Raw genomic sequence first — 27286 nt, 5'->3', positions numbered from 1 at the left:
ATTAATACAAGAAAGCTGCACGCACAACAGCATTCTCCCGAAATTACTTTGTTTCCATCCAAACAAATCTTCCGTGTTTCTCTCTATCCTGGAACGAGGGAGAAAAATGCCTCGGGAATCAAGATTTGATAATTTCATTCCAAAGTCACCATTCATGTGCAGCGCTGCTGACAGCTAATTAAGTTCTCCCAAGGTAAAATAAACGCCATGTTTTAGGGTTGCTCCCTTGTTTTCAAAATCCCGACTGATGTTTTGCTTGGATATTTTTCATCCGGGGAAAACAATGAAATACAGCATTTGAATTTGCTTCAGCAAGAATCCCAGACCCTTCTGCATCTTGTAAGTAGGTCACTAATAAGGCTTTGCTTTAATTTTGCTCAATTCTATTTCTTGGCACTGACAACTATCACCCTGGACGCAAGCACTTACTCTGCAAGTTCGGTGATTAGACAATGAACTCCTGTTTGCTTTGCAAGGATAAAAGAGGGTGGAAATTTAGCAAACAAGACAGAAACGTATAGATATAAAAAAGCTTTTCCTATCTTTACCTGTGGGTTTTTCCACGCCGTTTACCCGTTTTACCTTGAGGCCAGCACTAAACGACTGCCTTTCACACAAAGCCCCCCCTCACTCACACACTTAAAGGATTCTTTTTATGAACCGTATCTAAAATGGATTTGAGGATAAAAAAAGCCACAGGATTTGGGCTGTGATGGCAAATAATTGCAAAACCTTCCTCAAAGTCATCGCACACACAAAGTATTTCCTCACACGAACATGCTTGGCTGCGTGACGCGTTTTAGAGTTGTTTTGCAGCATCCATTGCAAAGCCATGACCAAAGAAAATCTCCTCCTTTAAGTCCAACCAAATCAACTTATCAATACAAAGCAATTCAGAGAGATTCATTTATTCCTTCATATTCCTATGACCAACGCTATTTCATGCTTAATCCATGGTGCAGCCACTAGAACAGCTGGTAAATATTACTAGATCCAAGCAGATTAAACTAAATAATGGTTCAAATAAGCATTTCAAGCCGAAATTACTGGACAGCAGAAAGCAGCCTTCAAAGCATCATTTATCAGAGTATCTCTGCTTGACTGTTTTAAAAACACACACAGAGCAAGGAGAAAATATATTGAGCCACATCTCAATATAAAAATGCCAAAGCATTATCACAATAGCATGGCCGCAACAGTTATTGCAGCAAAGTGCCTTTTCTTCATCTTCTGAAAACCCGCGTAGATAATATTTCAACAATAACCACACATTTCTCCCTGTGGTATAGACACATACAAAATGCATTAGGAGCAATGCCAATAACTGAAATGCTTTTCTCTGTAGCTCTATTCAGGCGAGCGTCTCGCAGGTGCTGCAGCGCCTTCCGAATTCAGCTCCAATGGGAGCTCCAAATCAATAAGGCTCCTCAGCCATCACCCAGCGTAACTAAATCTCTCCAAGGGCAAGCCCTGCTGAATTATGTGACCATTTCTTCTGCCGCTTTACCGAAAACGGCACGCCATAAACCAACTCAATTCAAGGTAACGCAAGCTGATGGGGGGAAAACAGAGCACACACACAAAGCTAGATGGGCACACATTGTAGATTACAGTCCACAGCAAAAGCAGTGGACTAAACAACACCGCACCTTATGATTACAAGGCATGAACAACAGGAATCACCCCTGCAGCCCATCACTTGCCAAACGACGCTGTCTTTCGAGCTCATTGGGAAGACACACAGGTCAGCTGCCTCGGCCGCAAGTGCAACACGCATGAGCTTCAGCAGCGAGCCAATATATGAAGGAATATAAATCCGTTCACCTTCCTAAATAAGGATAACTCCACGTCTCATTCGTGGCAAGCTATTCAGAGTAGGTTTTCACGCAAGTCTGCCAATGGGAATTTGAGATCTGTGGGCTACACTGATTTTTTTCTTGACTGGATGCCGGCAGCGATTGGGTTGAGGGGTGGTTTTGAAGTACTCTGATACGCTCAGATTTCCCCTAAAGTGACCTGCAAAAATAAAGGGGAGAGGGAAGAGCTTGTGCTTATTTTCTCTAGTTTACTGCTGTCAAAGATACCTGAAAGGCTTTCCGAGATATTTTTCCTATCGTTTCTCTCATTCTCCACGTCGTAAATTCAGGTCATGCCTGCATTTGAAGATTATCAAAAGGCGAACTGGAGAAACTGTCACCTCTGAAAAAAGCAACAGAAGCAACGCTTTGATGTCCTGTGGGCTTCGACAGCAGCAGCACCACAAAGAGCTTCCACTGTCCTGGCTCTGCTGAAACAACCGATGGCGGGGCTGCACTACAATCCAAAGAGCTGATGTGACTTGTAAATGACAAGAAGCACGCGGGCAGAGGGATTGCTAGCAGCTACCTATGCATAAAACCGCCCCGAAAGATCAGAAGGGAAAAAGAAATCCACTGTAGGATCAGTAGCCTCTTGCTTGAATTAAGCACACAACACACCTGGCTGTTTCATGGGCTGGCCCCTCTATGAGGTCACATTAGGTCAGCATTCTCAGCATTCCAAATACAAATCCCAGAGGATAACAGCCTCCCATCATAACCAAGGTGCATTAACCCACTTAACCGCGGAGCGAGGCCTAAAACCACTCGCATCACTCTCACAGCATTCAATTACAGACACCACAAGCCTTTCCCGTGTCAGAAACTTTCTGTCTCCCCAAAGTCCTGGCAGACAGGCATTGCACAGCGCATGCGGAGGTCGGCTCAATGATGTGCAGAGGACACTCCAGGCTGCCTTTCATGTTTTTCTCTTGTGTGCTGCGGACAGCAGGAAGAGGGAAAATACTCAATTATTTTAATAGGATTACATTTTTGAGATTGACGGTGTTTAGAACAGTCCCATGAATTTATTAGCCTGCCAGCACTCCAGATAAGTAATTTGAATGCAAAGATCTCTTAAGTTTAAGTAAGTAACTGGCAAAGAGTCAATTCCCACCCTCCATAGTTTCTCAGGCATAACGTGATGCCTTGAAAATGAGGTCCTGAACCGAGCGCTTCAGCCTTATCTAAGAGCTATATAGGAGACATGGGCTGCAAAGGGCTTTTTTTTGTCTGCTAATGCAGATATATACAAACAAAAGGGTTTAAAAAACACAGGTTAATCCTCCCTCTTTCAACATCCCGTGTTAAGGGTAAGGGCAAGGCATACATTAGTGCCACTTTGAGGGCTGTCTGCCCTGCCCATCTCATGCAGTGCCCATGGGCTGCCTGCCTACCTGCAGGCCCCCCCCCATACACAGCGTGGGTTATTCCCTTCAGAGCACGTGGGGGTATTAATAAAAAAGTCTTCTCTGGTATTTACATAACGCTTGACATATTCCAAGCCCTGTGTAAACATTAATCCTTAACAGCTCTCAGAGGTAGGCTGGCGTGATCCTCTCCCCACATCAAAGACGTGGCTGACAGATAAGCTGCCTTCTGCTCTGCCTCACCCCCCCCCCAGCCCCTGCCATAGCATCTCAGCTTCCCAATGCTCTTTGACTACCCTCATTTCAAAGAGCTGTGAAGCTGGAAGAAGACCACTAGGACCATCCAGCCCAACCATCAAAGCCCTCATCCTGTTGCTAAGCACAGTTCCTTCCCGAACAGCCCCCACTTGAGGGATTCCCATCCCCATGGCTGGGGGCACGTGGGCTTCATGTGTTTCTTTTCTTTCCCGAAGATGAGCCAGAAGGAAGCACAGAGGCTACTCACCAACCTCCGGATTCAGGAGGCAGACAAATCAAAGGTTACACAAGCTGGGAGATACCAAAAAGTAAACCGAGCAGGAAATGAGATAGCCTGGGGTAAAAGCAAAGAAAATCTATACGCAGAGTGTTGCCAGAGCTCCCAAAGCAAGACCAGAACACTGCAATCCTCTACTGCTGTCAACAAATATCTATAAAACCCATTCAGCAGTGCACATTTCATCCCTCTTCTGTCGACTGGCTCGCACAGAAAATAACAGCTTACTGCAATGTTTCTGCATTAGCTCAGGAGACAGAGGTCTCTTAACAGGAATCTGAAGGTTGATGATCCACACCGGAATAAACACACTTCAGGTGTCAGACTACACATTTTCAACTTCTCAGATTGGAAGATTGCATCCAAAAAATAAATATATATTACACAGACATCAGCAGTCCTTTCTTCTTCCAGTTCGTGCCACCGGTAATGAAGTGCCTTTCCCATCCATCCTCTCGCATGCAAACTTCTTGAACAAAGCAAGCAGCCTAAAGACTGCCAATTACTGCTGAAGCCTATTCTTAGCCTTTTCCCTTGAAATTCAGCTTCCCGTCACCCCGGGTTTCAAGATACAACCAAGATATGGAATAAGCACGCCACTCCTTCCAACGGCTCCGACACTTCTGAAAAGGCAATTTAATGCTCGCTTTGTGTTCAAGCTGGGGGAACCAAACAGAGGAAAAGAAACATGTAGAGGCATTATCACGCTGGCCAGCAACCAAAAAGGTAATTAAAAACCTCCCCCGAACAGGTGGTCAACAAAAACCACTATTAATGCCTTTGATTGCCAAGCAAATGTCTCCGAGCACACTGGCTGTCACAGCAAGTCCCTGGGATTTGAAAGCATATTTCTGTGCTTTGACATCTGGCCCATAACAGAATTGCTATTGATCTCCAGCAGCCGTGTACTGGTGGGGGCATGGGGAGCTGTGACCGTCCCTGTGCAGGAGGTGGCACTGTGCTGGGGCAGTGCACAGCTCAGCCCTCCAGCAAACATCACCTCTACATTTCGGTCTGACAGAGGAAGAAGGAGATTGCAGGAGGAATCAGGAGCGAGGGCTTTAGATGTGTAACTGTGTAAGGCAGCAGAGGATCAATACTGCTGCTCTAGGTCCTGTGCTCCGTGGCAACGCTGCAGCACAGCTCTAAGGCTTAGCTTACTGCTGAATCCATAAACTGACACCTTAAGAATCATTTCCTACAGATGATGTACTATTCCGAAAGAAAACAAGGAAACAAATCAGATGAACTGCGTCAGAACTATTCACCGGGATAAAAGAAATGCCAGCCCTGATTCAGACTTCATGACTACAGAGGAAATAAGTGCTCTGATTTATAATGAAGCAAGTTTCATTAACAGGATGCCCAGAGAGCTGTGGGTGCCCCATCCCTGCAGGCACTCAAGGCCAGGTGGGATGGGGCCCTGGGCAGCCTGACCTGGTGGGGGGCAGCCCTGCCCATGGCCGGGGGTGGCACCGGGTGGGCTTTGAGGTCCCCTCCAACCTGAGCCATTCTATGAGTCTATGATTCATTTAAACACTTGAGCTATTAAGGAAAAGGATTATTAAAACATTGACTGAATTACAAAAATTAACTGGAGATGCCTCTTTTTTTTCCCTCCTTGTTGACGGTAGCAAACTGTCCACGTAACTTCAGACCTCTGTAGTAATCCCCCTAAAAATATATACCTTTTCAGCAAATCACATTACCTTGAATCGTGTTTGCTGAATTCTTTTTGCTTCTTTGGCTAAGGTCAATGAAAGGAAAATACTCCATATCCACAGCACCTGTGCTCCAGCCCTCAGCAATTTGCTGCACATGTGTCTAAATCCCATTGAGCAATTTTACAGCACAAGCTCCTCGGCAAGCGAGATTTAAACCTAATAGTTAGAAAACTTAAAAATCCAGGAACCATCCAGGATAGCTAAGCATGTGTAAATGCTGCCATGGAACGTTACAGGAACGCGGTAACTAGAGGATTTTCAAAACTAAATTAGAGATCATCTAATGCATCTGATCCTATCTCAGAAATAAAGATAATCTCTTTCAGCTCCCTTTCTATTATCCAGGGTGCTTATACCTGTATTTTCTATCACTGAGCTTTCAGAGAAGAATGGGATTTCTTCAGATGTTTTTTTTTTTTTTCTCTTCTTCCAAAAGCACAAGCGTGCTTTATTAAAAGTGCCATATTTCAAGCCTGACCAGTTTCAAAAGCCATTTCCTAAGCAATATTAACTTTGCAAGTGCTTCCACCACCCGCTTTGTTGTTCTTCAAAGGGTTAAATCTTCCCACAGAATAGGATCTCTGTGGTCTATGGAAAGAATGCCACTGGCAGCTATGCTCTAAGGAACACCTGTGAGCACACGCTTTCCTTGTGCTCTGCAACTTCCTCACCTTCAATGTCATGGTATCACTGCACATTTATTTTTACCAATAATGACTATGAAGCACAAAGTACAATTCAATACGCTGAAATAAACCTTTACTGTGCTTTTTACCAAAAAGGCATGTATTCTTCCCAAAGCGAACCTCTGCTGAAATCAGTTTAACCAAGGACAGCGTCTTCCATTCGCTGTGTTCTCAGTCCAAGAACTCTGCTGACTCTCTGTGTACTCATTAACTTCATTATCTTCCAGCCTTCAGCACTGACTTCCCCTGAACAAGCAGAGCCACACACCAGCCCTACACAAGGGCCACACTGTCCCAAAGTTGTGTATGCACTCTCATCACTCGTTTAAGTATGAGCAAAATTAGAGAGGCAAAGCTAAGAACACACTCACAATCAAAGCTTGGAGATGTCCATTAGTCAAAAAGTGGCACCTTAAGACACACAACTATTTTAGATCAATAAAATTCATATAATTAACACTGTTATTATACCTGGCCACTTCAACAGAATAACTTTACTAGGCAACAGATAAACCCATGGTCCTTTAAAAGAATCAGGGCTTTCTTGTACAGTGAAACTTCAACAGCTTCACTCTGGATATCATCATCCCAAACCCAGAACTGCAAACAGTAGGACTACAAAACATGCATGAGCTCCACTGCAGGAATAACGCAGCCTGCAATTAGGTGCACTCTCATCCATTCCAGTCCCAAGAGAAAGAACTTCCAAGTAGGACATCAACTGCTTTCTTCACGTGCAACTTGAACAAACAGCTTTGACAACTGCAATTGAAGCTTAACATTTAAGTGTTATCAGGAGCATTGCGGACATCCAGGAGGCCATCAAGAGGGTTGAGGGACACAGAGATCTGGGGAGCATCTACTTTATAAAGCACAAGAGCACATGTACTGTAGAAAGCCAGGCTCAGACTCCACTAATGCAAAATATGAAGTATTTTCTTAGACTTGGGCAGCAGCAATGCAGGCAGGGCAAAGCTGTGACAGTGACAGATAGTGACTCTGCCCAGTAGAGGCAACCTCACTTCCAACCTCCTTTTACTCCCTCTGACCCATGCACGAGCAAGGCTAAGCCAGTTCACCGACCTGTGCTAATGCACACAAAGGGGACACATTCAATTTATAACAGAGCTAGCACGCTAAGAATATTCACTCCGCTTTAAAGAAGATAACAAGTTTGTCAGAAAATCCCCCCTGGGAACAAAATTCAGCACATGCTAATCTCAGTGTTTCCAGGGAAGGCAATGTGCTAACCAACTGCAGCCACTTCACTGTGTCAATGGCAGCAACCATCCAACAAGCCTAGTGTGCATCCAGAACTGCAGCTGCTAAGCAGCTTTCTTTTTTTATATAGGTTGATATGCATATAAATACATTAATCTGCTAAAGAAACAGATACACTCGTGCGTATTTCCTGTAACTTAGTAAGCTCATTAAATATATTAGCAGCTGAAAAGGGGCACACAATCGAAGGCCTGTTCCGTCACTCATAATAAAATACCTGCTCTCCCTTCCTGAAATGGCTGATGAAAAACAAAGGCAGACAAGCTACTCACAAATCTCACACTGCTCCGGTAATAACAGGCAGCTTCATAAGAGAGCAGACTACATCAACGTGAGGACAGATCCCTTGGTAGAACATAATCAAAAGCTCACACGGCGGTCTGAAGTGAACGCGAAGCCCACACCAAGAATGGATCCTTTCAGCTTCCAATGAAACCCAGTTTCTCCCAAGCTACCTTTAAAAAATGCTGAATCACCCGCAACACACCATAAAACTTGAACTTGGAAGTAAACTAGCAGGCTGGAAATCCTGCATCGGATGATATAGGACTTCTGTCCCCCGTAAGAAAGGAGGTAAGAACCTTCATAACGTGCCTGGGAGCACCGAAAATTTATTTGAATATTATAGCATCTGAAAACCATGATCTTTATTGCTTTCTATAGAAAATATTAAGAGCAACTGGCAAAGCTTGATAATGTTTAAGCCTCTATACGGTACATTATTGCTTCCAATAAAACTAAGGTTCTGCCAGCCTTTAAATTACAAGTAGGTTGCAGAAACCACTGCAGTGCCCAAAAGTGAAAAGCACAGACCAGTTTATCTACCTCTAATCCGATAAGTAAAAAAAAGAAGCAGAGCAACGCAATGTCACTTCAACATTTATGGTTCTGGAAAGAGTTAGCCTTATTTGAGGCTAGAAATATCACAGATTAAAGTATTAAACGTATCTACTACCAATTTACCTACAAACTCTGGGTACAATAGCACAGAACTATCATTTAGTCCATATGTAAGAGCCCGGCTCAAGATTTACTTGACACTTGCATCTCACATAAATTAAGTCGACAAGCGAAGTGTTAAACAGCCCTCTTGCAGAAGCCTTATGAAAAATATCCATACAGAAATGCATATATTAAAGCTACAGACCACTGGGCAGCTGCCAGAAATGATGGAATACGGTATAGTTTACTTATTTCTTTTTAATGGCTCCAACATTCCACCTGAAAAATGGGTCCCAGAGCTACATAATTGGGGATAAAAATTAAGTGACAGTTACCATTCGTCACTCTGGGAGCTGATCACTCATATTTCTCCTAAGACCACGCAGAGCACAGCTGACCCTTGAGCTTCCCCTGTCCTAAATGAGAGTGAAACAGCACTGTACAATAAGCACGTTAATCAGAACACGGTATAGGTGTATTTTATTACACACAAGCACGAGGGTGTTTATTAAACAAAGTCTAATGGACGTTTGTGCTCTGCATTCCACTCCACATCACTGCTGCATTTCAGGTACTGTGAGCTGCAAAATACAAAGCGCCTGACATCGTGTTCCCTCTGAGAAGTACACAGATCATTTGCAGAACACTGTAATTCCCCAACACATTCTCCAAGCTATAGTTCAAGGAACCAGGACAGCTTATTCCCAAATACTGTACAACACACACCACCAAAATAATCTACTGCTTGGCTGGACACACAAGCTTTGCTCGTTTTCTCTTTTCAGTCACTTTCGGGTGATGTTTCTAAACCATTTTTCAGCCAAACCAACAACATACAAAAAGCATTTCCTAAATCCCTGTAAGAGTTTGAAATATTAGCCATTTCGCACTGAGCATCGAGCCTGTAACCCTTCTTCTTGCGCAGTCATCAGAAGCAACTCCGTTTAAGCCAACTTAATTCTTCCAAACTCAAATGTAAGTGATCTCCAGTCTCACCAGTGGCCAAGGTCAGGCTGGACGGGGCTCTGAGCACTGCTGGAGCTGTGGGTGACCCTGTGATACTATGAAGAAGGACCCTGGGTTGTGCCTCAGTAGCGGTCATCTGTAACCTGTAGGCCATGGCCAACCAGTGGGATCGCAACCATGAACGCGCCCCTCAATTAATGTCTTGTTTCAGCCTGTACCATAGCCCAAACAGCCACTGTGCAACCAGAGGACAACAACAACCCCACAGCAAGCTCTGCTGCCTACAGCAAGAGTATTTCACTGAAATCAGGCTCCAGTTTGAGTACTCTCATCTGCTGACACAGGTGGCAGTCGCTGTCAGTCACTTTGCACCACCAACGTTCGTTTGTGTGCAGTTCTGACCACGGGGCTATTTTATTTGTTGTGTACAAAGGTTTACTACCACCTTATAAAAGAAGAATTTCCACAAGGCAAATGGACCGATGTCTCAAAATAGAGTGTTTACATTAACACTTGGCAAGCAAAGCCCGGCAAACATAGATGAATAGAGATAAGCTATAAAAACACCACAGACATTTACTTGCTGGAATAGTAGCTTGTAATCCAATTTCAAGTCTTCCTGCCAAGTGTTACACACAGCATCTTTGTGTATGACGACTTCAGCCCTCATCCCCCACCAGCCCCTCAGCAAAGATTAACCAACAAGAAGCAGCAGCAATTCAGGAGGAAAAGAAAACACGCTCCATTTAAAAAGCCATTTAAGTGGGAAGTTACGATCTGGGTATATCAGAACTCACTGTCCTTCCATTTGGGGAAGCATTAAAAGATCAGGAAAAGACAATAACTACTGTATGAACAGCAAACAGGGAAAAACAAACCTTTCTGTACCTTTCCGTTCTTAATGGAGAACAAATAGGCTCTCCCAACATCTGAAGGGCTCACTGGAGCCTTGCTGATGGAATTGCTGCTTTGCTATTAACATGTCTGCTTGTTTCACATGGTACACAGAGAGCAAGGCTGCATATAGCAAGATCATTTGAGCTGGTTTACCCAAAATGAAATGGAGAAGGCACCTTACGTGGTAAAGAAAGCACACGCCACATGTTAACCCAGAGCAGTGTGTGCATCAAAGCCAAACAGATGCGAGCTCAGCTGATGGATCCTCAGTGCAAACATAAACTGGTAGAACCACGCTCTTAAAATCTTGATATGCAGGAGGGGAAGACAAAAATCGTTTCACAAAGCAGCACGTCAACTGACCGTACCTGAGATGGAAGTCTCTGAGCGGAGATATATGATGGACTACCCTGGAACTGGAGGAAAGTAAAACACAGAACCCTTTGCCCACTGCATGTTTAGCTTAAAAACAATACAGAACCTCATACAGTGCTGACTTTTTCATTTCCCTCTAAAAGGGGAGCACACAAAAATAGCAATACCTGTCACGTAAATACAAAGCTGTGCTGACACTAAATTCCAGCCTTCCAGCCATGTTCCCTGCTGCCTGGCCAGCAGTTTTCACATTAACGGAAAATACAAAATGAGTTCTTTGCCAATTGTTGGAGGAACAACAATTGTGAGACCCTTTAAACAAAACCACTGCCCTTTGGTGGCTGTGCGTGGCATGCTGAAGCTTCACCCTCAGCATTCAGCTCCAAAAGTCAGCTCCATAAAGCCACAAGTGCGACTTTTTCATCCTTTAAATCGATGTTTTCGCTTTATCTTGCTTATTTTTTTTTCCGCCTTCAGAAACAGCTTCCTAAGTTGCGATGGTCCGAGTTACGTTGGTTTTGGGTGGAGTTATTAAACGTAGGAAGTCGTACCTTTTCAGTTCCTATTCAACTTCATCTGATGCACGGTTAAGAACTACTCTTCCATTCGATTTCAGTTTGACACAACATAGGAGAGATCCATAATTCAGTTAATCACTCATCATATAAACAAAGAAACCTCTTGAGCACCAGAGAGCAACACGTACGTGCATTTGCAATGCATAAGAGGATGTGTTGTTTTTTTTTAGACAGTAACAATGCAATCTATTCAGCGTAAAGAGTATGTGAAGCCAATTAAATACTTTGGGTTCCATAATTATAATTGCAGTAATGAATGGTAAGGAGCATTACAGCTCGCACAATGCAGTTTTTATTCAATTCAATGATTCGGTTCTTGTCTGCTTTCAACCAACCTTTTGTGTCTCTTCACATCAGACCTCGCAGACTATTTTCAGAATATAAGAAAAAATACCCCCCAATATCCCAGGTAACGTAACGTATGAAGCATCCTTTGATTCTGCCTACATGCAATCTACCAAGGAGATTATCTACTAAATGGATAACGCTCGTATTTATTAGTTTTAGACACTGATGAAAACTCAGAGCAGCTCAAGCCCCATTCCAACAGCCTGGCACATCCATAGTGACAAAGGAAAGCTCGTTTCCTGAGTTCTCCTCCCTTCTAAAAAGAAAAGAACCTCTTTATGATTCCTTGTTGCATGGGGAAGTATTTTTAGTGAAGGATCCCTATGCCTCATTTATTTTCTCCTGGCAGCTTTCGTTCACAATTTGTCCATGGAGATCAACCTTGGGAAACATAAGAGTTACTCCTATAAAGTTAATCCAGAACTGCTCAGTTTTAACTTAGAGACATTGAAAGAATCTTTCAGCCTCTGTAAATATTCCCCATCAACTCCCATAGCCAAGATGCAGCACTGGGCACACAGCATTTGTTCACCTGCTGACATCACATCGGCCTTTATTCCTCTAAGGCCAGCCCATAGGTGTCAGATGGGAATCAAGCAGCAAGGAAGCACCAAGAAAAGGAACTTCCTTCCTTCCTATTTTGTGCTATTACTCTATTCTTGGGCTCGGTAGGGGAAAGCTTTCCTCTAACATTAGCAATGATGTTGTTAATTTGGAATAGGGCAGCAACCAGAAGGCATAACAAACACGAGTGCTGCGCTGTGTAACACATGGCATGAGAGCCATCTCCATAAATAACTATCTGGGAAACAAGACGGCAGTAGGCAAACAGAAGCATCGACTGTCAGCATTGGTACTGCCAATACAACAGAGGTCTGGAGAGCAAGTGGCATCTCTGCCCACGTGACCGTAGCTGTGACATCGCACACACTGCTTCCCCTGTCTCCAAGATTTAAAGACTGCTAAGCTAAGACTACAGGCAATCTTCTCCTCTGCACTCAACCTGTTAGTAAAGCCAAATATTTCAGCCATTAGTCTTATTTCAGGGAACAGCACGTTCCCTAAGCAAGCCAGATGGCTGCAGCTAGAGAGACAAAGCAGAAGAGAAGCCCAACAGTTCTCTAAGAGAAATCTAAGGGTCTCCGTTTTTGTTTAAGAATATATTCACCAAGCCAGTTCACTGAAAAAGATCGCTTCCTCGCTCGCCCCAACAACCATGAATCTCTTTAGACACAATATCACATTACACCCATAATAGGTTTATGCAACGTAGCGCATATTTGGCATGTAAGTCGTGTCTCTGATGCATTTGTTCCTTCATTCCCTGGGCTTCAGAGAAACTCCCTGGAAGAGAAAAGGGTTAATGCTGGGCCAGCACTGCACACACACTGATCTCCCCATTTGCCTTCTGGGGAGGTTTCACCAAAGCCACTGTTACCAATACGAAAGCTCAGGCACCATTTGCAAGGCAGCAAAGCAGCATCCTTCTGTATAACCTGAAGCTGATGGTGTCCAGAGAGCAACAATAACCACCTACAACACACGTTAATGGGAAGTTTTGAGCTAATCCACCCAGTTCACCCTCACAACATCCATCTGGACAACACGGAACAGGGTAAGAACTGGAGAGTGCTGGAGGGACCCATCACCACTGCACTGATGAATCTGCTATAGGCGAATTAATGTAGCACAGCCAAGTGTTGCTCATGTTTGTAAAGACACCAAAGCGATTCGATTGTCAGAAGACTCACAAAAGGTGGATCCTAACCTGGATCATCTCCCCCATTACAACCAAAGGAGGCTGCAGCACTGTGACACTGCTGTGATTTATTAAAAACCTAAGGAGACAGCAAAACCCACCCCCTTCCTTAGGATTAAAAGCAAGGTGCTTCTAGATTGGAACTCATCTGCTCATCAGAATCCAGGCTGAAGACCCCATCACCCTTGCCAACAGAAGCCCTGTGCATCATAGCAAAATACACATCAAAGTGGGTCCTCTTAGAGGAATTCTGCCTTCTTACTATTCAGCTTTCACACTGACCATCTTCTGATGAGCTAAATCCATACAATTTGTCATCCAGGATTTAACAAGACTTATTGATATCCACATGCAGCAGTCATATCTGCCTGTAATGAATGCAGACCTGTAAAATCTCCACCACAACCACAGTCTGGCCTGAGAATAAGCACGGACATATTAGTTGACATTTCCTGTTGACTGAATTAGAGCATCTTTTAATGAGGCTCGCTTCAAAATCATTTTAAATCCATTTGCTCATGTCAACATCAATGTACTCAGCATTATCTACCAATTAGTAAACCAGAAAGTATTCTTTAGATAATCTAAAATCTCACTAAAATATTCAGCATGTCATTCATTTGCTACAAACTGCCCTATAAAAACAAATTACTGGAACCAGCTGTCACAAAGCAACAAGTACCTAAGGACAGAGTGCTTTTTAAACCAGCGCCTTTTCAGAAAGCCTCTAGGTCATTCATGCTCACACCACACGTCATCCTCTCACGTAGATTTAGAGATCATTGAGGTTGGGAAAGACCTCTAAGATCATCCAAGCCCAACCATTTAACTAGCAGCAATACCGCCCATTAAACCACATCGCTACATGCAACATCTGCCCTGGGGTATAGGAGGACTTCAACCAGTCACACCGAGAGCTGAGAGGGCTCTGCCCTTCTCTTCCCTTCCATTCTGAAGGATCTGACCTTCCAGCAACATCCCAATGATGCTACGTGAGGAATGGGCTCACCTCCGTAAACAGGTACCTGCAATCAAAGCCCTGCCACCCTGCTCAGCTTTACTGCATTGCCAGATGAGCAGATAGGAAGGAGTCTTCCAGTAGATCAGCTTGGCAGGGATGTTGAACAGCTCTCTGCATTCAAGCCAATTACAGCACAACCATTCCAGGAGCGCAGCTCCGGCGAGGCACTCTGCCAGGCTGTCCCCAGCCAAGCTGCCAACTGCTCCAGAAGGATTCCTGAACCAACAAAGCTCACCCAGCAAAGCAGCCAGGGCTGCCCGGCCTTAAGCTGCCCCATATATGTAGTATAACCCCCACAGCACCCAGACTGCTGCTGCTGCCATCCAACAGCATCTCCCCCATCAGCATCTCCCCCGTCAGCTCCCTGCCACCACCTTCGAGCATCAGGAAAAGGAGGGATCTGAACATCTTGGCAGAAAAATGGCCTTTTTTTTCCCTTCTTTTCCTCCCCCCCTTACTCTCAAGAAAACAAATCTCCTGTTTCTCCCTGAAGTTTTGCAAAGGTAGGAAGGGAGGTCTGGAGGTGTCTTATTTTTTAATCTCTGGAGTGTGGCAGACCTGTAAATCTTGCATTACGCTCCAAAGACTGTCAGGTTTGGGCTTCATTTTGGTCTCAGATTAGACTCCTGAAGCAATGAATCTTCCATCAAGGAGGCCATTACCAGCACAGTTTTCCTTCATTTTGGACTGCTTTATCCCTGATTGTATTACCAAACTCATCTTCTGCCCTTCCCCAGCTGTAAGGAGCTCAGCAGGCCTCTGGGCTCTTCAAATATTCATCAAGTAGGGAAGCCAGAAGCAGGAAGAGCAGGAGCCGCTCTGGCACTGCAAGCTATGGATACCCAAGCTATGGATACTGCAGTACTGTGCTTTTTAAGTGTGCTACTTACCACTATTACTTGTCCCTTTGAAAATCAATTTGACAAAATCCTCCAATTTAAATGAAGCAGTATTTTGATAGCCTTCCCCCTTAAGATCCTTCCAGCTCTTTTCGTTTAACGCCGCGATTGCAAACAAGCAATCTGCAGCAGCCTCTCCTGGGGGAAGATTGATGCCTTCATGCTACAGAAGCAGAAGGCAAAAGCCTGCCCTGAGCATCACCTCCGTGTGCACACAGTGAGCCCAATGCAACCGCAGCCCCTGCAAGCACACTTTGGGCACGCTTGCAAGGAGCAAGTCCCAGGACAAGGGTCACACCTCAAGCACACTTAAGTGCTTGCCTTCAATTCAGGCTGATTAAACCAGCCACGGCAATCTGCCACAGCAAATTAATGATACAACAGCCAAATAATTACAGAGCATCCAGAGGAAGAGTATTTACACAGGCTTGAAAGGCGTTTCTATAGACGGAGAGAAAACCAACCTTTCAGATCATATTAAAATCATGCGATCCATTAGAATCTCAAATTACTGTATGCAAATTTTGGTAATTTAAAGGCATTTAGAACGTCCAAATAAAATAGTCCATGAATATTGAAAAACTCTTAAGTGCTAAGTTAAATGACAATTTCCAAAACACACTAAGGAAATCTGATCGTAACAAACCAGTCCCATGAAATACCATATCTATCATCAACTTTTTAATTACCAATTGATCAACACAGAGACAGTGTAATAGCTTTCAGCTTTTAATTACTGAACTATCAAAATTCCAACCAAAAAAAGGAACCTCCAGAGATGAAACTGTAATGCTTGATTATTCATCGCTACATAATGAATGATTTGTTTTTAAACAAGATGTCAAGTTCCTCATGTAATCCATCTGGATCTGTGACTCTGCTAAGCTTACACTGCCCATACTAAGTACTCAAGACTCCTTTTTTCTCCCCTTTTTCCTGACCCCACAAGTGGGGATCCTGGAAGGAATGCTGTTAAACAATGATGGTTCAGGCAGAGCGTATTGGTCAGCTAAAAGGGAGCTACCAGCAAATAAAGCATTCGATCATAGAATGGCTTGGGTTGGAAAGGACCTCAAGGATCAAGAAGCTTCAACCTCCCTGCTGTATGCAGGGCTACCATCCTCCACACTTAATACCAGCCCAGGCTGCCCAGGGCCCCATCCAACCCAGCCCCAAACACCTCGAGGGATGGATGGGGCATCCACAGTCTCTCTGGGCAGCTGTTCCAGCACCTCCCCACTCTCAGAGTAAAGAGCTTCCCCCAGATATCCAACCTGAATCTTCCAGTCTTCAACCCCAGTGGCAACAACGAACATCACTCACACCCAGCCCTTCATGTATAGCGTTACAGATAACCTCCCCAAATAGTTCTTACATACAATGGCAACTCTTTCCACAAAATAAAAATACATAAAATAATTCACCTTATATATTTCCTCTTCATTACAGCCTCAGAATCCCACTCGTTTTCCAGACAATACCTCCCCAATAGCTCAACACAACACAGCTACACTTAGGAGTTCCTATGCAACAACCACAGCTCATTTTATGCTCTTCCCTTGGGATGCTGCTTGCATGCACGGCTTGTACAGAGCTGCATGGGAGAAATGCAGTAATGAGGCCGGGAGCTGTAAACGCTTATGACAACAATATCTATCAACACTTACCGTATTTACAACTAAATCATGTAAATACGAGTCAGCTCTCTTCTGCATGCTGATTGTCCGGACAAATGGATGGCAGAAAGTCACAATGAGAGAAGAACGTAGCAGTGATACAGAAAGGTGCCATTGCTGCAGTCAGTGCAGAGGAAAAACCAGCAGCTGCCCCAAGAATACTCCTGCCAGGCAGCAGTGATTTACACGCAGCCCTTCTCAGAGCTCAGCTCCCATTCCACACCATCCATATATTCCCCAAGAGAAGAAAAGGAGCAACGCGTTCCTAACATCTACCCGGAGCTGTTCATTCTCCAACTGCCTTTGAATTCCTTACAAATCCTAGGAACCAATTTAAAATGAAAAGATACCCATTTCAGAGGTCTCTTTGGTTTCTTTTTTTTTCTATGAGGATTTACCGTTTTATTATGCTTATTAAACTGACAAGAATTGCTCAGCAGCCACTTTGCTCAAACACAACTTTTTACAGAGGTTTAAGGCAAGATACTTCCGAGGCATTTATAAATCAGCTGAGCCAGGAAAGGTTATTCTTTAAGTAATTTGATTTCTCCCTTTCTTTTTTGGCACAACAAAAGTACCGAGCTATTAAAACTTTAATACTGGTTTGCATTGCCCCAGCACAAAACTCCCCCCATAGCTATTAATACAGACAGCCAGCTCTGTAGGTCGGTCTGCTTGGCTCTCCCCAGACGGAGCAGCAGATGACCAAGCTTAAAATAGCTTCCTAATGCCTATTTATTTACTGCGGGGTGGTTCAAATCACTCCCTCTTTTGCAGAAGGATTTCTACGTTAACAAGGAGGAGGATGGGACAACGTGACATGGATTTTTCAGCCTGTACCACTTGAAGAGATGCATGTGCTCATCCCAACGCCCTTCAGGCTCATAACGAAGTCCTTGAGAAGAAACCAAGCCACTGTCATTGCACAGTGAAACACAACACAGAGCAGCAAAACCCCAAAGATTGCACTCCATTTTAAGCTCGCTCCAGCAAGCAGGTTTAACTCCTGGCTGCTGCTGCAATAAATTATTCATTACAAAAAATAAGCTACCTTTTTGCCCGTTGAGCCCATACAAGTACTATTAGCTCTTAATTCCTTGGCCATTTGCACAGAGCACAAGTTTCTTTGAGCTTTTCAAGACTCGCAGACTTAGGCTCACGTGCAGAGAATTGGTGTAATAGGAATGTCCTTTTGATATCTGCAGCAGCAGCCAAACCTTTACAGAGATCCTATGGCTCTTGCCTTAAAAACCAAAGAGGAAAGAAGAAAACAACCCCAGAAACACAATTCAGACAGTCCATACCAAACGCAACAATGCTCCTTAACTCTACTTCTGCCTGTGGCAAGGGGTTAGAACCTGATGACCATTGAGGTCCCTTCCAACCCAAAGACATTACATGATTCTAAGACAACTCAGACGCACAACACTGCCCCACCAACACCATCTTGTGCTGAGGGTGAATTCCAGGAGTTCCTAGCAATCTGGGACTCAAGATGGTAATGCATCCCAGTCACCTTTAGCCACCGATTTCTGCTCTCTATCCCTGATTTGGCCATGTTGAATATAAACCCAAAGAAGTCAGATTTTGGGGGTGTGCTGTGTGTGGAGAAGGTGAACTGCAAATGCCCACAAGCACGTAGTCCATAAGACAGCTTAATCTTGCAGGGCAATAAAGCAGTTCTATAGTAAACACTTAGATTATATTTACCAGGAGCTCTCAGTAAATACTGCTTCCACAATCACAACCAGGAGTGAGATCAAGAGACCCATCCCACCTATTGTAGGGCTTCAGCAGGGGCATTGGACTCAATGACCTCTCACGGTGCTTTCCATCCCCTGCTATTCTGTCATCCAACAAGACAAGACAGCGATATCTAACACACCACACTGCATTGTGTTAACATACAACTGAGGATCCCATTTACAAACAAGAGCCTCGATGGCGGAGTCATATAAACACATACTCAAAATTCTCCCAGAGAGATTTAAAGCCCTACATCATCGGGTCTGCTATAAACCCTCTGTTTACACAGCTCTATATATTACTACAGAGCAAGAAATGATTTGCCTCCAAGTATTTCCTTTATTTCTTGTCTACAATTTTCTCCATCTTCCCCTGAAGATGTCCGAAGGGAACAGTGTTAATCTCCTATCTATCTCACTTTAATCCTTGCTTTTACCAAAAAAGAAAAGATGAAACTACACTTCACACGCCGAAGCAGCAGCCACTGGCAGGTATGGATTCAGGAAGAGTTGACTCAATGTGTACATTCTACTAAAGATTATATGGCACGATTAAGAGTGTAAGACCTTTAAATCGAACAGAAGGCCATTAAAGTGGACAGAGCCCCATCGCCTCGGGGTGGGAGGCATCTCCAGCAGTTCTGCCTACGAGGTCAATGAATAATGGCTCTTTTGGAGGAGAAGCTGAGCAAGGAGGAGGAGGAACGGTGCTTAACTGCAGCGTGGCAGCCAACAGCCGTATGCATAAGGTCATGGTTACGTGCCCTCCTAAGTGACACAGCGGAAGTCTTAATTTGAACTGTAGTTAACTGTTAGAAAATGAAGTCCAGGAGTGCAAAATTCAAGTGACAAAGGAGAAGTTATGCTCGGCATTTACACACACCTGTAAGAACCTTCTTGTGCTTCGGCCATAACCATGAAGCTGTGACAAGCTCAATGGGTTCTGCCCACTTCCCACCATGGGAGCTGCTCCTGGTTCTAACAAAGAGCAAACTGGGAGCACGTGATATTAATATGGGACTGACACACAGATGCAGAGCTGTGTGGCCATCCTGCCACCCCACATCCAGCACCATCACTGGGTCCTGCATCCAGGAGGAGCCCAGCACCTCCCTCACTCGGCACAACAGGCTTTTGGTTTGCAGAAGAGCTAAGGAAACACCAGGAGCTCAGCGGGATGCCCCATCACAACCCAACTACACCTACTGCTCAACTGCAAATCAAAGCATTTCTGTGCATCACTTTAATCTGCCCCCCTGTTGGTTAATATGCACTAAGGAACTGGGCGTAGTTTCTATGGACTCTGCGCAGCGTGGTAAGAAACTAGGGTGGTAAAAAAAACACAAAACTAATCTGCCTAGAGAGCTGGAGTTGCTGTTAAGCTGACCTAGATTCCCACTGTCACCACAGAAGCACTTCACATGACGCAGGAACATCCCCAGCCACGTTCCAGAGCTCTCCCCAACAGCAACAGTCAATGCTGCCCACCTAAGGGTGGCTTTGGTGCTCATGAGCTGACCCCAAATCTGCTCCAAGAGGCAGGGAATGATAGTGAGAACAGCACCACGCACTGCCCAAGCAGTGGGATGAGGTTACCCCAAAGCAATGAGCACACAGGCATAAATTCAGCTAACAAGAACATCATCTACCAGCCAGAGAAACAGAAGGGGCCATTGGCAGAGCTCCTCTGCTCCTGCTCATGTCTTCTAACTTCACAACCTGAGTCCACGTGTGGACAAAGACGGCAAAGAGGCAAGGAATGGATAAACAGAGTCACATTTACATACTAAGTAACTTAGGAAGTAAATTCAGAATAAATAAATAAGCACATACCAAGTGACAGCTACGTATCTCAATGAGAGTAGTTTAGGAATTCACTATAACAAAACCCATCAGATGACCAAACACATAACCCAACAGCACCAAGCAACACAGAATGTTGGTCCTGTGTGTTCATATGACAGATGCTCCTCTAGATGCTTCAGCTCTGTTTACACATAATACTCAAAATGCAGGAAGAAAGTTTTCCTCCCAGCCCAATTTCTGTTGAGCCCTCCTGAGCCATAACCCCAGCTCTCAAGACGAACATCACTAATACTGCAGGTGTTTGGAGAGGGAAGCTGCCAGGCAGCCTTGTCTGCAAACAGAAAAGCAGCAACAAGCAGTTTCCTCATGCTTGATCCGATTACTCTGATCTCCCTTTTGATGCTGCAGACTCAAGAGTCGTATTTCTATCACTGAATGGAGGGTGGGCAGGGGAGGAGGGGAGCGTCACTTTGCTGCCTGACATTTCTTTCCTCCTTGTCATGCTCCCAGGGAGGCACACACACTGCAGGCAGAGGGAGAAGGATGTGGCACTTGGGGATGCAGGTTGGTGGGGATGCAGGTTGGTTGGGATGGGTTGGCAGCTGGACTTGGTGGTCTTAGGTGTCTTTTCCAACCTTGAATGATTCTATCACTCTCTGTGCCCACTCCCTGCAGCGCTGTAGTGATGGCGTTCCAATTGCATGTAGGAGCTGTGGCCCTATGGGGAGATCCCATCTACCTCCAGCACCGTGTTTCTGCATCAGGTTTTGACATAGCCAAGGTCCAAGCTGTCACGTTTTGGATTAGTGCTGGAGTACATCTCGTATAAGGAAGAAAGCCACTCGAGTCCACCTGGGAGGAGATCAGCTTGTGGCGCTGGCTGATAGCTCAGGGAACATAATAACGCTCCCATTCTGCAGGCAGACCTTTGAAGAGATTATAAATCAGATCCAACCGCTTGCAAACACCGCTAAAAAAAGGACACAGCCAGATTAAAGAGGTTCCTTCCCAGCTGTAACCTGAATCCAGCGCTCTGTATACCTGGGAGCTGTAACCAGAGGAGCATCCCAGCCCTGCAGCATCCCGGCTCCCTGCTCCTCTCCCAGGTCCTGGCAGAGAGCAAGTTCCGAACGCAATTAGTTCCAAACACACAGTTGAAAGAAGCACAACGAGAGAGACATTCCAGTTAAGCTACAGCCCTCAGAGGTTTAATATTTCGGAGCAGAGATGTGCTTAAATATCATTGTTATCCTATATACCACCATCTTAATGGGGTCTCAATTGTTCTCAGAGCTCCACCTTGAGAATTCAGTGGGGTCAGGTGTTACCGCTTGAGTTTTTAAACTACAGATGAGCGTAATCAATTCCAACCTGAATCTGTCGTTAGAAATACTCTAATTAATCTGCAGTTAGAAGCTCTGAGCACAGCCCCGTTGCATGGCTGGGGCTGGCCATGGAACCCAGTCTGGCTGAGAGCATCACACCCTGCAGTAAAACACCCCTATTTTCATTACTGCATTTTTGATGGAAGCTTCATGGTGTTTTTCTTCAGCACTGCCTGCCACACATGCAGAAATAGCCTCCTGCACTGCCTGGAAGCTGAGTGCACCAAAGCTTCCACGCTGGACAGCTTCAAAGAGTTCGGTGGTGGAGCTCCCATTACCCACAACAGCAGCTGCTAGCTGCAGCGTGCAATTACATCGCCAGCAAAGTGATTGATGAAACTTAAACAAGTACATACCACTCCTAATTACAGCATTCCAGCGAGGGTCTCTCCTTCATTACAGGTTTCCAAACAGAGTCTCTTTATTTAATGCTCGTGGTTGCACACAGCACTAGAGAGGAGCAGACAGAATTCCCCAGAGAAACCAGCACAACGCTCTGCACACATCCCATTCCTCAGCAAAGACACAGATTACACGTCCAGCTCTGCAACTCCTATGCAGAAGTATTTACCTCCTGGCTGTGCTCCAGCTGCAGTGGGCTGCAGACTTACAGCTCGTGTTGCTTGTAAAGCTTCTGGAGGCTGCTAAAAAACCCTTGAACTATGCATAGCAAATGCACCTCCTGGATAAGCAGAGCTCCTGAGTTCAAGAAAAGAGTACTGCTAAATAATAATAATAATACAAATTGCTAAACTCCTTTCTAAAACTATGATAATAACCCCTAGCCAAGCTAGGACTAAACAGCCCCAAAAAATGTGCCCAAAGGTAACATCAGAAAGGTATTTGGTAAAGTATGTTTTCAAGCAAACCCCTCATTAGGAGCATGTAAAGACCAGAGCAAACCCTTGGCCCCGACATAGATGGGGTTACAGAGCAGACACACTTACAGAGCCTTCCTTACACACCCAGCACAGAATGCAAACAAAGCAATCAGCAAAGCAACATCAACAAACAGCACCTGATAAAGGCGGGTGTCTGCAGGAGGAACGCGGCTCCTTCTGACCTCAGATGTAACCCAGCACACTGCAACGACCAGCAGAGCCCAACGCAGACACTGCCATGGAGCTGAAGGAGCACAGAGCTGCCCCGGCTCAGAGCAGAGCTGCCTCTCCTCCTCCCATCCCTGGGAACCACAGGAGCTCCTTGGCAAGGTCTCCCCAGCCAGATTGTCGCGCTTATCAACCTGTGCCCAACTGCCTACATGCAAGACAAATGAGCCCAAGCTGCAATCCAGATGGATTACTTTATTTACCAGCCCCATCCTTGCCATATTCCCCAAGTGTTTGCATTCCATTCAGAACACAACCAGAACGTCGGTGTGTTTTCCAAGGCAGAACCCAGCCAAGTCTCGGCGAAACCACTGCAGATTGGAAGGCTTGTCCTGCTCACTTACACATTCACTCTGTATTTCCAAAGGAGATCAGTCCAGCACAACCTCACGGGATCCCTCACCATATCCGAGGTCTTTCCCTGGCCTACTGTACATAGTGCTGGCAGATACCCCAGCATACAGCTGGGACACTCCTTGTCCTCGGCTGTGCCCATGCATCCACCCAGCACCACGGCTGCCTTTAGCAGCACCCCGCTCCTCTCAATGCCTCCTGCAGCTCCTCCTGGGAAGTTCTCTTCCTCAGCTGCTGTGCTGTGTGGTCACACACCACTGTGTTCCACCCCAGCACTGTTCCATCCCAGCATCAGCCGAAATCCTTCCTCAGCTCTCTTCTCACTTCACGGGGGCGTTGTGAAGTTTAATTAACTGTAAAGCATCGAGATAAGACCAGGGGAAAAAAAAAGGTGCCACAGAAACACAGAGATTAAGCTAAGAACGGAGATGAATCAGAGCCCCAGCACTGCTTACTGCCATCCCCTTCAGCCCTACTTACAGCTGCAGCACAGACAGACCCTGCGGGGCTGGGACCGACGCCGCAATCACCGCCTGGCACTCATTGCTATTCAGGGTAATGGGGGGAAATGGAAGGAAAGAAGAAGGAAAAAAGAAAACCCAACACAGTAAGGAAGCCTTCAGCGTTAAGGAAGTTGTGTTTAAAACACATCCATGCGAAGCTTGTAGGATTTGATCCTTTCAACTCACGACAGAGCACTCAAATCACAAGGGAGTTGTATTGCACCCACAGCACCGCCATCTCAGTTCACATCGGGTGATGCTTCTCCCTATCAGACAACACCAAGTGTACAGGTCAGGCACCAGCACCGTAACTGCAGCATCACACCCTGCGTTCCTCCCTTTCCAGCTGTTGGCATCACTTTAACAACCTCACCGGGGTTATTACGGCCGTTAGCAGAGCCGCAGATAACAGGAGGTTGCTACCGGAGCGTCACCTGAGCCTTTAGTTAAAAGCGGACCTTAAAAACGAATCGGAACACACAAGGGAAGGAGCCGAGAGCCAGACAGCAAAACAAAGAGCGTGTGTAATTCAGGCTGCAGGGAGCTCCCCGGGTCGCACCGCCAGACGATGCGCTCCGCAATGAGCTGGAAGGAAAGCGAATGGGGGGAGAAACCACCTGAACACAGAACGCCTTCACAGCCAGCGCTGGGGATGCTGTACGAGTGTTGTCCCACCTCCTAACAGCGATGTCGGCTCCGTGCCGCTGATCCCAACCGCCCTCAACGGGGTTCGGGGACCCCCATCAGCACTCCCGAAAGCAAAAAGGAACAGGGTATGAAGATAGAAAAGTGACGAGCGCTGTTGGGTTTCCCCGTTCCGAGGACACTATCGGTGGATGGATGGCAGAGCGGCGACGCACCGAGCGGGACGGCCCCGAATCGCAGCACCCCGACGGCCGCTGGGGAGGACGGGGTGAAGCGTGCAAGACACACGCATGAATAAAGCTCTTTGTTCGCCAGAGCTGCCCGCTCCTTTCTTTCCCCCCCCCCCCCCCCCCCCCTTTTGGTATCAGCGAAATTCAACAGATTGCTCAATGGCCCCCTTGTTCCTCCCAAACTTGCAGGGCCAACAACGCGAGCTCCTCTCGTCGCACGAGCCGCTAAAGGAAGCCCTTGTGCGTCTCCAGTGACACACTGCAAATATAAAGTGGCATTAACGAGGGGATATTCTATCAAAGCCATCAGACGCGGGTGGCGGTCCCTCCTGCGGCTGTTCGGCTCAGTGCAGGGCGATGCAACAATAGCGGGCGGCACGGAACGGCACGGAGCGCACCGCCGGGCACCCACCCGCCTGCAACCACCCCTGGACCCCCCCCCTCACCCCTCCAACCCTCCGTATTCAACCCGTTTCGTTCCCACCCGCAGCACCGCGCACCCACGCGGCTTCTCCCACGAGAAGCCATCGGAAGCTTCCATGGAAGCGCTCGGAAGTTGCACTCCGCTGCCAACAGGTCCCACGGCGGCGGCGGGGCACCGCTCGTAACCAACCCCCACCGACACACACACAGACACACGGACCGGCCGGACACGCGGACAGCACCGAGCGGCCGCTACCATGGAAACCGCGACCCGGCCGCGCACCGCCGACCCCCACACCCACCCCAAAGGCCGCGAGGCGCCCCCTACGGGCTGGGCAAGGCAGAGCCGTACCTCTGGGGATGATGGCGGCGGCGGAGAGGAGCAGCAGGAGCAACGGGAGGAGAGCCGGAGCGCCGCCGCCGTTCGCCGCCGGGCCGCCGTGCTGGGAGCGAGCCGCCATCTCCAGCACCTGCTTCGCTCTGCCCGCCGCGCCGGCACCTAGCGACCGCGCGCCGCGGTAATGAGATGCGCGACGTCACGGCGCGGGGGCGGAGTCTGTGATAAGCCACGCCCCCTTTACTCTTAGCCCCGCCCTCTGCTTTGCGCTGTGTTGGATATGGGGGGGGGGCTCAGCGCTGCGCGCCGTGCGGGATGCTGCGGGACGGGCCGGGGGGAGATGGCTCGGAGAGGGGATGCTGCAGCCGGGATGGCTTTTATAGAGGGCGGCCCTAAGCGCAGCCCCGCCCCGGTGCTACAGCTCCCCCCCTCCGTCTCCCAGCTCGCAGAACGTGGCCGCTGGGGGCGGTGCGGAGTCGGGCGGCGGCTTCCAAGAGCGGATCGGGGCTGCGGAGGGATTTGGAGCAGTTCTATTTACATCGAACGGCCTTTCTCGTTTCTTTTTAAACCGCACCGAGCCACGAGAATCGTTCTGTCCGCCTTAATAATAAATGGGGGGTGGGACGTGGAGCCCCTGGCTCACCTCGAAGCTGGAGGGAGCTCCCCCCCCTCCTCCCCCCAGCAGCATCCTGGCCCCACACGGATGTCAGCACCTCTGCCATTATTAATTAGGTTATCCCACGTGAGCCCGAGGCAGGTGAGGCGTCAGCTTAACCTCATCATCCCATCACTCCTCCGAGCCCCAGATTGGAAATGCTCAGAGCCAACGTTGAGTCACAGTGCAGGTGGGAGAGCTCTCCCCCCCTCCCCGTGGCTCCCGGCCCTGTTTCTCTCTGTGCCCCACATCCTACAGCCCCATCCATCCCTGCAACACTTCACCCTACAGGCACAGCAAAGAGCTCCTTCCTTCCTGCCCCAGCAGTGTCACAGACACACGCTTCCAGCCCAACGCACTCATCACAATTATGTAACTAAGCCAAATTTATCCCCAGTTTATCTTGGGCCACGATGTTAAATTCCCCTCCTCTCCAAAGGACTTTAGTGCTGGTAAACAACTTGGGCTTGAGAGACCGTGCGGAGCGGCTGCCTTTGCCTCTGTGTCATTAGGCACCAGATTATCCTGTTTGTCTATTTTTAATTCCACGTTTCCGACCGTTTTGTACAGCATTGTGAGCTGTGACCTACTGCTGCTCCAACACCAAACGGGGGAAGACAACCCGTACCAAGCAAAAAAAGGCTTATAGTGATTTAAAGTATTCATAGGGGCGCGGAACGATCAGTAGTAAGAAACACAATTTGCGTAATAAATACCAATATTGCAACAGCTAAAACAAACCCTGACTGATTATCTGCTGCTAAATGACCAGGAGAATTGCAGAATGCCAATTGCAAGCCCTGAACTCTAGGAAATGACTCCCTGTAACCTGCGCAGACTAAAGGGGACTCAGGAGGTTCTAAGGCTGGCTGTGTTCCTGCTGGAAACATCTTATTTCATTCCATTATGCATCAACTTTAATTTCAAGAGGAAAGTGATTTCCTCTGTCCTGGAAGCTTAGCCTCAGATTATTTGTCACAGTGTGTTTAGCAGTTATGATATTGAAGCGTGAGCCCCATTGGCAGTGATTGAAAGCTGTATTAAATCAGCGATGGCTCAAGTTATAGGCAGGCCGAGACAGCGGCTGGCTCAGAGAGGAGCGGTGGCAGGAGCAGGGGAAGGGGAGGGGAGAGAAAGGTCTGATGAAGGCTGACCTGACCCACAACTGTAGCTGATATAAT

General features: G+C 46.7%; 1 protein-coding gene across 10 annotated transcripts in view; it reads right to left on the bottom strand.

The window, feature by feature from the left end:
- The window catches only part of CADM1 (cell adhesion molecule 1), a 149911-nt gene extending 124218 nt beyond the window's left edge, over nucleotides 1-25693 (bottom strand). For 3 of the 10 annotated variants that reach the window (XM_072354672.1, XM_072354670.1, XM_072354679.1), the window contains exon 1: nucleotides 25466-25688. In XM_072354672.1, coding sequence (XP_072210773.1) covers nucleotides 25466-25574 — 109 coding nt within the window. In that variant the 5' untranslated portion in view covers nucleotides 25575-25688. Of the gene's footprint in view, nucleotides 1-25465 lie in introns of all 10 variants that reach the window. The other 7 variants (XM_072354673.1, XM_072354674.1, XM_072354675.1 and 4 more) reach the window with 5 other exon arrangements.
- Between the last annotated feature and the right edge of the window lie 1593 nt (nucleotides 25694-27286).

Source organism: Excalfactoria chinensis, chromosome 21 (genome assembly GCF_039878825.1).
Source record: "Excalfactoria chinensis isolate bCotChi1 chromosome 21, bCotChi1.hap2, whole genome shotgun sequence".
NCBI classification, from domain to species: Eukaryota; Metazoa; Chordata; class Aves; order Galliformes; family Phasianidae; genus Excalfactoria; species Excalfactoria chinensis.
Note: the sequence above shows the minus strand (reverse complement) of the source record. Positions and strands in the feature narration are given on the sequence as shown.